General features: G+C 42.5%; 1 protein-coding gene across 8 annotated transcripts in view; it reads right to left on the bottom strand.

Moving 5' to 3' along the window:
* macf1a (microtubule actin crosslinking factor 1a) overlaps positions 1-12,733 on the bottom strand; it is a 233,685-nt gene that overhangs the window by 98,627 nt on the left and 122,325 nt on the right. For all 8 annotated transcript variants that reach the window (XM_080863451.1, XM_080863454.1, XM_080863452.1 and 5 more), the window contains 15 exons: positions 9,100-9,266; positions 8,640-8,752; positions 7,483-7,589; positions 6,965-7,084; positions 5,848-5,943; positions 5,075-5,202; positions 4,869-4,962; positions 4,223-4,377; positions 3,176-3,470; positions 2,731-2,859; positions 2,568-2,645; positions 1,418-1,579; positions 1,113-1,217; positions 547-642; positions 302-427 (listed from right to left, as the gene is read on the bottom strand). In XM_080863451.1, the coding sequence (XP_080719577.1) occupies positions 302-427; positions 547-642; positions 1,113-1,217; positions 1,418-1,579; positions 2,568-2,645; positions 2,731-2,859; positions 3,176-3,470; positions 4,223-4,377; positions 4,869-4,962; positions 5,075-5,202; positions 5,848-5,943; positions 6,965-7,084; positions 7,483-7,589; positions 8,640-8,752; positions 9,100-9,266 (1,971 nt within the window). The remainder of the gene's footprint in view (positions 1-301; positions 428-546; positions 643-1,112; positions 1,218-1,417; positions 1,580-2,567; positions 2,646-2,730; positions 2,860-3,175; positions 3,471-4,222; positions 4,378-4,868; positions 4,963-5,074; positions 5,203-5,847; positions 5,944-6,964; positions 7,085-7,482; positions 7,590-8,639; positions 8,753-9,099; positions 9,267-12,733) is intronic.

Raw genomic sequence — 12,733 nt, 5'->3', positions numbered from 1 at the left:
TGTTACACCAGATGGCCTCTTCCTCCCAGGATCAAATTGGGGATGTTTGTTAAGCACTACACTATGGAGCCGCTTCTTGAAATTATCTCGCTAAATGGAGACATGATGTCAAACAACCTCTGTTATTGTCTCTCTGTTATCGGTCACTGAGCTCTAGTAGAGGTTAACATGACACAATTCTTTGCAGTAAATCTAGTGAAAATATAAAACCACAGTCGGTCTTTCCTTCAGCACCATAAATCTGTCTGGCATAGAAGAAACTGAATATTATTCGTAAGACAGAAAGCAAATGTGTAGATACCATTGAGTCCTGCAGCAGGTCTTCCAGTTTGCTGAGCCTGCTGTTCTTATCACAGGTATATTGTCTCTTGATGGTTTCCTGGAGCTGGCGGAGGTATGACTCACAGTCCCGGGCGTCAGTCATGAACTGACAAAAGTAAAAATGGATTTGCATGTAATAATACAAAATCATTTTAATATAAGCCTAATTATATATGTGGATGAATTCTTTTGCCAAACTCAGAAAAATAAGAATTTCAGCCTCACCTGGAAGTACGCCGTGTTGTCTTTGAGATGCTGCTCCACACACAAGCAGAGCTGGTCCACCCACTGCCACTGGGTCTGCAGGGCTGCACTGTAAGCCTGATAACAGGGAGATGGATGGATATTGAAAGTTGGTGCCATGCTAAACTTATGTAAGAGGTCCTTTAGGGGAAATAAGTGAGATTTTTACAGTCTCCGATCATATAAACTGCCTGTAATCTATCTGCAAGGCTCTAACTGGGATGTTAATCAGCACAGACAGAGTCAGCGTTTCACCCAGCCAGGGGTTTCTGGCTCTCAGCAGTGATAGGGGACAAGCAGCATTAGCATGAAACTGGTATGAAAACCATATCCCAAATAAGTGTAGCTACACCAGTATTTTAAAATGTACATAGTAATTCCTGCTCGTCGCCAAGGAAGGCTTAGAAAAAGTGAGTGCAAAGTGAATAAAAGAGCATTTTAACAAAAGCAACGTGGTTGATTTGTTCCAGACAAGCGAGCCACGGATACGGAAACCCAGCATCTTTAAAGGTCATCCAGCCCGAATGAATAAAAATCATGAAATTCACCTCCACGGTCTGCTTGGCAGGATGGTTCTCCTGACACAGACGGCTGGCCGTTTCCTGGAGTGACCGCATCACATCTCGTTTTTCATCCAGCTCTAACCTCATTTCCTGCAGGCAGAACAGGAAGCGGGGAAGGTTAAAGGTGAAGACAAACAGTCTAATGCAAAGTTACTCTTTATATGTTGGGAGGTAAACAAGACTTTTATCTTGACTTTAAATACACGTGGAAACCAAGTGAGGTTAAAGGTTTGCAATTTGTGACGGAGGAAACCGTCCGTGTGTGCGTCTCTCCTCTTCCTCACACTCACACTGTATAATTCTTTCTTTGCGTTCGTGTTGGTGTTGTTGTCGCTCCAGTCGTAGGCGATCTCCTCCTCCTCCCTCTCGTTGAGCCAGATCAGCTCGTCAGTGCATTGCGACACAAACATGTGCAGGCTCTCCAAGCTCCGCAGGCGCCATGACGAATGTTCCTATGGCAACCACACAAACAAAGCCCCATGCTAATCAGCAGTGCAGAAGCAAATACTGCAAAAGGATCCCTCTTACTTGGAAATTTGAATTACACTGACGATCCAGATGCATCTTCCCAGAAAACTAATGACAAACACTGCCCCATGTAAGAGCCCAATGTCCCGCATGTAATTCCTTAAAGGGTGCTGAACGCTAAAATCAAATTTGGATAATGTTGTGATGGCAATTGTTTTAGTGCAAGTTGCCCATGTATGCAGGTGTAGAAATATTTGCCTTTTCTTCACTTGTGGTGGGAAAAAGTAATTTAGAAAGACTCTGAAATAATGTCTATTTACAGAAATCGTGACCTGTAAAGAGGTGGAGTAAATTTTAAAAAGTAAATAAATCTGAAAACCTTTTCATGAGCAGAGAACTCTTTTCTTTCTAACAAACTACACTCACTGAGCGTCCATCTACACTTGACAGGATATAAACTCAACTGCGGCTCCCTCGGCTGAGCTGTAACGTTAGCCAGCCGCACATTTTATTTTGGTTGGTGACATAGACAGATGGATAAATGGCGATACAGGCCAGAGGAGAAATGCATAAATATTTCAAAGTGAGCTGTGCCTGTGGTTTATTTTCCCCTTCTTTGTCCTGAATGTTATTAATGCATTTAATACATTTAAAATAGCTTTTTTAGAGGTAAATCTACAAGCACATACTTCTTAAAAACCCACAGAAGCCAAGAAGAAAAACAGATTGAGAGGAATAAGTATGGATGTGATTACAAATATATTATGGGATGAATAGAAAACAGAGGACACAGAGAAGAGACAGAAAGGGGGGACATTTAGGGGCAGCAGGAGAAGACAGCGCAGATGCAGATTTGTGCCACGCTATAATGGGATTAACTGAGGATGCTGGGTGAGCTGGGGAAACAAAGAAGTGCAGAGGAACTCAAACACACACAAACAAAGCCACAAGCCCCTCTGAGCTGAGACTGACCAGTAGTTTGCAGTATTGGTTCTCCAGCTTGGCCAGCGTCTCAGAGTAACTGCTCTTGAAGTTGGGAGAGACTTTAGCCTGGAGGAGAGAAAGAGAAGCCTCGTTACAAAGACCATCACTGGACAGACGCCTGTGTTTGCAAAGGGAGGAGGGATGTGTGAACCTCGTAGCTGCGTGCCTCCTGCAGGCTGTTCATCAGCTCTTCAATCGCAGTGTGTATGTTGTTGTGCTCGTCGAGGTTTTTTTCTACAGAGGTGAGGTCTGCACCCCACTCGGCGCGCTCCAACAGCTCCTAAAACACAAACACAGAATGATTTACCCACTGAAAATTACAGATATCTTCTATTATATGTCTTTGAATGCTTTTAACACCTCGCTTCAGTTGAATGTGATGTTTTTAGGCTTGTGACGACTTCTGAATCCATATGTGACTTTTTTACAAATTCTGATTCATGTTTTATGATATTTAGGATGCTTTTAATTCATATTTCACCAAATTACTACATTTTATTTTCAGTATTTAAATAATTTAATAATAAAACAGCGTATAAAATAATCAGCAGTAAAAACAACAGCCCTAATTTTAAGAGAGGCTGACAGAGACTGACCTGCGTCTCCTCCACCCATCCGAGCAGCTCGTAGATGAACCTCAGGCTTCCTTCGTCCTCTGATGAAGACATGGCCACCAGCTGGGACCGAGCCATCGGTCGCCGCAGGAGTGCGGCTCCGACCGCTCCCACAGCTCCCAGCAGCGTCTGACCCAGAGACAGGCCCGTATCAGGGGGTCTCTGGTGGGTGTGCTCTGTCCCCGTGGTGCCCAGGGCCTGAGAGAAGTGGCCTTTCCTGTAGACGCTGGAGCACTGCAGTCTGAGGGAGACCAGCTCCTCTTGTAGGCGGGAAACTCTGATGAAAGAAAAGAAAAAAAGCACATAACTGATCACATTATTATAAACCTATGAAACATTTAATAATCTTTGACAGTATGATCCTGCTACAAAGCTGAGTTCTTTTTTTAAAGGTACTGCTGCTTTAAAGGGCAGCACACAGTGGCAGATTTACAAAATAGTTGTTTCATTAGCTTTCATAACAGCAGTGCAAATTAGACGGAGCAGCATGCTGATGAGATGCAAAATGAGGACACGCTTTCCATCATTTTTTGACACCACTGGTTTATATCAGTGAACACTAGATGCAGAGGAGGATACAATAGGTATTAATACAAAACAAAAACACAACAGGCAACTTGTTGACCTATAATGAGTAGCTTGTATTCCCAGCTATTAATCTAAATTGTCCAGATCATAACAATTAATTGAAGACTGCTGTGATAGAGCTGAAACTGCCTAAATCATTTTAGGTCTATAAAATAATGCAGAAATCACAAAAACTATAATAAATTAAACCAACATTAAATTAAGGAATATAAAGAAATTAAAAGGTGTAATAAGAAAAGATTAAGGTTAAAAAAATGAAATAAGTAAATAAATTAAATTAAATAGATTCATAGATATATATTTTTGGGACATTTAATTACTTTAAAAATAAATAAAACAGAATCACTAAGAGGGTTTTTTTGTATTAATTTTTGAAATGCTGGCATGTTTGGTCCTTCAAAAAGACCAAGCCACTGACTCCATCCCACCACCATGACTCACCTGAACACCAGCTGCTCCACCTGGTAGTATTTCTCATCTCTCAGGATTTTGAGCTCCTGGTAGAGTTGTTGAATCAGAGACTCGCAGTCCTGCAGGTAACAGGCCAGCTCTCTCTCGCACTGCACGCCCTCGCCGCTCTCCGCTCGAGACATGTCCTGGAGACCAGGGGAGGGATCATTGATCAGTTTTGTTTGGCTTTTCTGTTATTATGAAGTATGACGACCTGAGGATTCGTGTTTACACAGAGATAAATTCAGTAAACAGTAAAGTGGAATCAAAGTGGACAGCAGCAAATACTAGCAGGAGCAATAAAGTGAAAACAAATATATAAAAATCAGGGTACAAAGAAACTCCAGACCCAGCACATCACTTATTCTGTCTAACGTCCCTTCATTCAGGCAGGAAGTTGTGCTCAGGCCGAGGAACACAGTCAAAGGAAGGAGTGAGCATGTTTGCAGAGGGCAGGGGAAGTGGTGTGTAAATATTTACAGTCCCAAAAGAGCGCTCACGTTTACGGCTTGGTCACATTAACACCCTGTAAAATACTCGGCCAAATTATTAAACAGTTACCCAACATAAACCCAGGGACTCTGTGTGTGTGAGAGGAAATTAAATGGATGTGAAGTGAGAGAGGTTCAGCGCTCACAGCCTGGAGTGTGTTCTTAGCGAGGGTGAGTTTCTCCTCGCAGTCCAGAGACATGTTCTGGATCTTATTGGCTCTCTGGAGCAGCAGGTCTAGCCTGTAAATGCACACAGAAGATGATGAAAAAAAAATGGGATCAGCAGTTATGATTTAATTATATGCAACATGTGAAGAGATTTGTGTGTGTGTGTGTGTGTGTGTGTGTGTACCTTTCCACAGCTGGCCGGAGAACCTTTTCTCTCTCCAGCATCTCCAGGATGAGTTTACCCCAATCCTCCTCCAGGTCATTGGGATGAAGGCCCTGAGGAAGCTTAATGCGACCAAACTCTATCCACACCTGGAATAAACAAACACACACGCAGCGTAAATACATGCCAAACATCCCAACATCTGTTAGTACAAGCCAGCTATGGTTTCCACATTTTTCACAATTGCTTGGAGGGTGATTCTTTTAAATAGCGCTCCCATTAAATTGCATTGCATTGGAGTACTTCTAAAAAACTAAAATAAAAGCTGCTACAGTCTGTGGAGGCAGCTTTTTAACAGAGCTCGCTAAGGTCAAAATATGGTCACCTCTACCTCCTAAAAATCCAAAGCCGTGAAGCTCAAGACGAGGCTTCAAAGTGGGACGCGCTACCAAAGCCATTACATCAGTGACCCCATTTATGAGCAATCATAAGTCACGCCGCAGAAAAACCCCGGTAACATCAGCTGAGTGAGAATAAAATGGGAACTATTATCGGCTATCATGTGTTTGTTTACAATCAAACAATCTGCTGCTTTGATAACAGCTCGACGAAAGAAACGACTTCGCTTCGGGAGGCGAACGTGTGACTCAGCGCACACAAACACGCTGCCAACAATGTTCTCTAACTTCCTCTCGTTGACACAATCCCCCTGAGCTCGACCTCATGATGCACGGAAAGGTGCCAAGTGCTGGTCGCCTTTTCCTTCCTCGTCTCCACTCTTCATTTGTTCTTACCTCCAGCAGTTTGTAGAGGTGTTCGATGTGACCTTTCTCGATCTCCTTCGCGGGGATCTCCGTCTCTTTGAAATGGACGTACTCATTGTAAAGTGCCTGAAGAAGGAGAGAAACAGCGTTATGGAGTCGGTGTTAACGCAGGCTTTGTTTGAAGCCAGCACCTGTTTTCAAAGGTTACAGCTTCCTAATCACCGCCTGCCTGAGGGGTCATTCGTGACGTGAATCGGCTCTTTTTCTCCACATCTCGAGACACTTCGTCAACCATTATTCTTTCTACTTCAATCTAACGCCTTCTTCTGCAAACTAACTCACTGACTCTTCCTTTATTTCGCCTTTAATCTGAATACACTGCTGTGTGAAGTTTCCACATTATTAAACCCTTCTACTCTCCCTCCTTGTGTCCTCCCTTTATTTGCTCTCTCAAGGTTTCACTGAAATTGTTTGTCAGCTGCCTTATTCAAGGCTACACGTCTGTGGGATTGCAGATACAAAGCTGGGAAGACATACAGGGATTCGATTACCACCACAGTCAAATGCATTCATGTTGCTGTCAAGCAAATTTGCATAAAAAACACCAGTTAGAATGAAGGTAAATCTGTATGTCACCAATTTTCCCAATGCTGGGTGAAACATTACACATTTTAAGTGCCGTTTGTCGGTTTATCAGCAACATTATGCAAAAACCACCAAACTGAATCTCATGAAACTGAGATTCAGTTTCATGAGCAAAGTAGAGAGTCGCAAAATATGGTGCGGGTGCAGATCAAAGAGCGGGTCTAGGAATTATCATAATTACTATTTAATATTACAAGATTGAGCTTCTTTTTTTCATAGACTTACAAACCATCAGACAAATTTAATGAAACTTGGAGAGCAAGGCCAAAGAACGAGCTCGTTAAATTCTGGCTGGTGTCCAGATCACATTATTAGGAATAATAAAGTTCGGGGGATGGGTACTGACCTTACGGGGGGACGTCCTGAGTGCTCTTCTAATATATAATTTAGAATAATGATCACTTCAACTTACTCGAGTCTCCTTTATTTGGCTTATTAGGTGGTTTTCTTAAACATGGACTCTCGCACATCTAAATATTTAAAAGAAAACTGTCGTGTTCACCTTGAGTTCTACGGGGTTTTGTGGGAAGTTCTTGTTGGCCATGAGGGCCGTGTGCTGGCGGCTCCACTGGAGCAGAGACGAGAACCTGGACTGGTACTCCGACCAGCGCTGATCCACCTCCTGAGGATGGGGGAGAGAAAGAAAATGTCGCAGACGTGACAGAAGCTGTTCATTAGTGGGAAATCATGCATCACACATTCACACACTGCCTGGCAACAGGTAGGCTGGCTCATAATGAATGGCTGGAACAGTTTTAAATTAACTGCATGATTATTTAAAGGTTTTGGCTCATTACTCAAAAAGGTCCACAGTGAACTAATAATAACCTGCCTAAATGTATTCATGTTTTAATGTTAACAGGATATGGAGGAACAGTACTGCAGGAATGTGCTACGAACTGCACGGCATGCATGCTAACAAATCACATGCAGTCCTGGGAAGTGTAGTGCATGCTTTAAACTGAACAAATTATAAATAAATAAATAAAGGCATGAATGGTAAACAAGACCGTGACGTACGTGTGCGCCGATGCCCTCTCCACCCTCGGGGATTTTAGGGAAGGCATCGTAGATTGAGGATACATAAGTGATGACTGACTTCTCATCTGGAGAGGGAACATCAACGTCTGGGGAGAAAATGAGAGGGGATGAAGTGAAAAGCTGCGGGAATTATGCAGATAGTTTGGTGCTTGTTACATTATCAGTTAGAGAGAGAGAAAAAACAGCCTCTGAGGTTTTCAGATATTTGGCTCAGTGTTAAACCCAAACCCACACGTGAATCAGTTAATGAACTGTAACCATAAATCAAGCAGCCAGTAAGATTTAGGAAGGCTCAGTGTTTATATGAACATTTTCACAGCTGTGTCCGTCTGTAACAAGATAAAAGGAACAATTAAGTTGCATCTGAAGTACCGACTTTCAGTCTTGAACTGTTTGAGAGACTGACGAAAAGCATTACTTAGTCTATTTTCTGATGCTCAAATGTAGCCGTTTCTTGGTCAGGCATGTAGCATTTTTCATGATTTTATTGATAAATTAAGCAGATCAAAGGTTTGGGAATAAGTCCAGGTCCTGCAGTTGTATCTGGAAACTTGATGTGAAATCAAAACACGGGGTCAAAAGAGCCCTTCCAAGTGAAACAGGCCGTCTATTCAGATCTGTTGTGGTGGTGTGGATTAAAAAACCAAACTGTCAATTAAAGCAAAAGTAATCACTTAATATAAGCCTTATAAATACAACAGGAAAAAATACAGGCTGTAGAAACAGCCTGTATTGTTTGTGCCAACAAACACTTCTCTAAGGTCTCTGGAGGTCTTCAGCAGCTTTTCCTGGAATGACTGGTCTATGATGAGTCTTTGAGGCGTTTTTTTCTTCAGGGGAAACAGACCTAAATATATAAAAGGGTTTTCCACACAGAGCCAAGGTCTGGAGCTAGAGCCATTAAAGATACAGTTGTAAATATGAAAGTGTATGCTTGTGGGTCATTACTGGTTGACTGGGAGGTTGGCAAGCTTTCAAAATAAAAGCTGGAAGACAATAGGACAGCCTAATTTGAATTTCAAGTTTACAACTTTCATTAAATATAAGAAGCTCAGTTAGTAAAACACTGAAGACCTGTCTGTGCTCGGCCATGAACAAGCTGGCCAGATTACTCAACAGTGGATCAACAGTCTCACCCTCAGCATCCAGCAGTCTGGTCACACCTAACGACTCAGCGATCTCGAAGGCCTGCTCCAGGTTCTCACGGTTACTCTGCCGTGACACCACCTCCATGTCGATCAGGTCGGGCCTGAAAAAGGAGTTGGAACAAAAAAAAGCTTTGTTTTGCTTTTTTCCTGTTTGTTTGTGGTCGTCAGACTCTGTTTATGTTTATCAGATTTTACAGATCATTTCTGCTGCGTCTGCTGTGAAAATATCACCCAACACTAGCATGAGATCATGAATTACTGTCCTTGTCTGATGATTTCAGATCAGATTAAGATCAAACCACTTCAATCACACAACCAGATACATTGTTACAAGTATTTGTTGAAACTATATTAACCATTTTGACATCACCAATTAATATTTTGTGTGTTGAAGTCAGTCTGTGTGTCTCTCAGAAGGACATTTTAATCACGCCCTTCGTCGTCTAACCTGTATCTGTGCAGCAGAGCGTTGAACATGCGTCCGTCGCTCCACGATGAGGTGAAGTTGACGCAGCGGAGGCCGGGGTAGCCTTCTATCGCCTGCTGGCTCCATAACAGCAGCTTCTCTTTGGCTGTGAGGTCAGCTGACTCGCCGCACACGTAGATTTCTGAAATCTGAGGGAGAGAGAGAGAGACGGGGTTACGACTGGTATTCGCCACCCCCCCCTCACCTCTGCAGAGCTGTGATCTGAGAGTCAAAATGTTTCGGGCTTCGTTGCCAAATGTACTGAAACACATTAAAACAATATTCAGACTCACAAAAACAAATCTAATCAGGATCCAGCATGTGGGGACTTTTCTCATTATTTTCTGTGCACTGATGCATTCAGCCTCTCTCCATCAGCTTCATTGCAGACACACAGACGCAGCTACAGTGAGTTGGCAGAAACGTTCTCTCTCCCTCTCTGTATGAAACTAACTCACTGCAGAGATTTTATTTCCTTTTATTCAACCCGCTCGCTCTTTTCAGACCATCACTTTCCTGACACTTAATGACTGAGTGCATGTGTGATATCTGGATGTGTTCGTTTCAGAGGCGTTTTTATTAATGTTTATTAATGCCTTCTCCCATTTCCCGTCTGCAGCGTCTACAGTCTATCCTGCTCATTAGCTCACGTACACCCCCTACCCCCCAACCCTGTTCATCTGTCTCATGCCCCCCCGCCCAACCTCGATCTGTCTCTTCAGTTTTTCATGTCCTTTCATCTGCTCTGCTTCTTATTCTGATCAATCTGCTCTTCCTTCTCATCCTCTTCCTCCTCTACATAAACTCAGAGTCCTCGTATCGTCTCCCCTGCTGTTTGTTTCACGGAGTTCAGAGACGACGTCAAATGCACACGATCTGACGGTTAGATATGTTAAACAAAATGCACTTGGCCACAAATAGGTTTGATTTTTGCATCGTCAGTGGGCCTTTACCAGTAATTGTTTAATTGATTAAGCTCGTTTCTTTTTAAAACATTGGGGATCCTTAAATTGCGCTTGTAGTAACTAACACATTAACACATTAAGAAAAAAATTAATTATTTTTTAATAATTTGGGGGCAAAAAACAACTAAGAAGCCTAAACACTAATAATTTTCACAAACAAAAGAAGACATTTAACAGCCTTTAACCAGCCAGCTCCGGAGCACAAAACCCATAAGAGTTTTCAGTCTCGTGTATTCACAGCGAGCCAGAGGTTGTCGTCCTCCACTAAGGAGCTCCCTGAATTACATTAGCAAGAATTTTCAAATGGGAGAGCACGACTCATGCCAACTACCGTCTGTAATGACAGCTTCAGATAAACTCCTGCCTACAAACTGTATATAAACTATGAACACAGCTTCCAGTTCTGAAAAGTGACACCAGTATAAAAGTGTTTAAAACCACATAAGTACCGTACAGACATTCACAGGTGTCAACTCTCTTTAAACACTGTTCTGATGGGTTCATAATCTCAGTTTCTGGTTTCAAGTCTTACTGAATAGAACAAGAAGTTAATTTTCTACATTACAGTTCAATTTGTTGTCTGAATGGATGATAAAGCAGAGTGAGTGTGCTCTACTGCGTAAAAATGAAAAACCAGCTGTGTGTGAGCATGCATTTTCTACTAACATTTCAGGAGTCTGTGTGTGCAAACGCCTCTAAACACCACAGATGCAGCAGCACACGGCTCCTGAAAGCTCTTCTAACGACGTGCATGCTTATTAGGGGTGGATCTAAAAGAAAGTCTTCCACAAAGACTGACGGCTTCCTAACGCTTGGTTCGGTTCACTTAGCTACACGACCACTCAGCCATTTACCCCCTTCCTCTCAGTTGGAGCTCTTTGGATCCATCTGCCCAGAGCAACAAAGGCAGAGTGACGTATAGGCGGTTACTGTCAGTGCTAGGCTGCCGCTACTGTCATCTGTATTCTTCTGTCATCTCTCTTTCCCTAACTCAGCTACAGTCCGACACTCCACCCTCTCTCAGTCTTTCAGTTTTTCTCTCACTGCTGCTAATACAGAGCAGTATGAAAGTCCAGCGCGTGCCAGGAGACTGCAGCAACAGCCAAAAAGACGAGGAACGGGAGGGAGAGGAGAGAGAAGGAAACGTGATGAAGATGAGCAAGGTCGGCAACAGCACTGTGCATGTATAGCTTCCAGCTTCTCGTAAAGTAACATCTATTGAGTCCTCATTCACTCAGTGAAAATGACATATGCCAAAGATTCTGCATCACTAAAGGAGCCTCTCGACCACGATGTAAACACAAAACTGAGACGAACAAACGCTTCTGCTACATGACAACTCGTCATTATTCACACCACACATGCCTGCACTGAGACGTGGGGGCTACAGCGAGCAGGTTAGCATTTCTTACAGTTACTCCATGACTACACTGTCACTCAAACAGCAATCAACAAATATGTGTTTCGTGCACATGCAGCCTCCTTTGCAGGGAAATGCAGAGCATCGACTCCTCCATCTTAATATTGACACTGCACTCTGTGTGAGGTCTGCATCTGTGCACAGAGCCTGCACTCCCACTGCTACAGCACTTCATCCTCTTTTCCCCATTGTGCACGTCTGCCGTTCCCTCATGCATCAGGTGAATTAGTAAGTTTCAGAAGCTTTCAAACACAGCTTGTTATTTTGTGAGCTGCAGTACAATTTCTGTCAGGCCATTTGCTGCAGAGATACGGGCGACAGCGCCTGATAAAGCAGGTGAACCTTGAGTTTACGATATGAATGAGGCTGCGTGAAGCATGAACAGCAGAACAAGAGTGTCCTTCAAGTCGGCCCACGCTTCATAAATGCGTTTGCTTTAACCTACGGAGGATCAGAGGTACCAAAAATCACAAAATAATTTTATAAAAATGATTCACTAAATCATTAAATCTCTCTTGCTTTTCTGCCTATTTATTTCCCTAACCTCTTACTTCTGCATCTCTTTATGCTCTCCTTCTTTAGTGTGCAGAGGAAAAGGTTGTCATTTAAAGCATGTCATATTGTCAGCTGACTCAAAATGCCAGCTCACAGCAGAAATGGCTGAGACGCCTACAGTAATGCGACTTAAAAAAAAGAGAGACACATTTTATAAAATTAATGCTTATTCTGAAATTTTGATTTTCAAAGTTTTGCTCCTCAATGATCCAAAAAAAAAAAAAAAAACTATAAGTTTATTACTGCTATCTCGCTGTAAACAAGTCTGCTTAGCCCAGTAGTTTATGTCTTTTGCGAACAGTCTCCGCAGTCATTAAACCATGTCGGCTTAACATTTAGCTTTCCTAAATTAGTCTGTTGGGTATTCGGCTAACGAACGAAGACAAAACCGTTCAACTTTACAACTGTTTAATTAACTCGACCGAGTCTCCTGAAGCTCAGAGTCTAAAAATGTCCCCTGTCAACGCAACTTCAATGTAATCATTTAATACGGTTTTCTTCTTTTCCAATCATAAGTAAACAAACTCAAACTAAAAACTCAAACTTTCTGCCTCCATAATAACCGTGAAAACACGAATGACTGCGTGACATGGTGACATCAGCGTGGATCTTAACAGAGATTAAACGAAATAAAGGGATTTGAAACAACAAATTTGAACGTGTGAACAAGATACTC

Source organism: Rhamphochromis sp. 'chilingali', assembly GCF_963969265.1.
Source record: "Rhamphochromis sp. 'chilingali' genome assembly, chromosome: 17".
NCBI classification, from domain to species: Eukaryota; Metazoa; Chordata; class Actinopteri; order Cichliformes; family Cichlidae; genus Rhamphochromis; species Rhamphochromis sp. 'chilingali'.
Note: the sequence above shows the minus strand (reverse complement) of the source record. Positions and strands in the feature narration are given on the sequence as shown.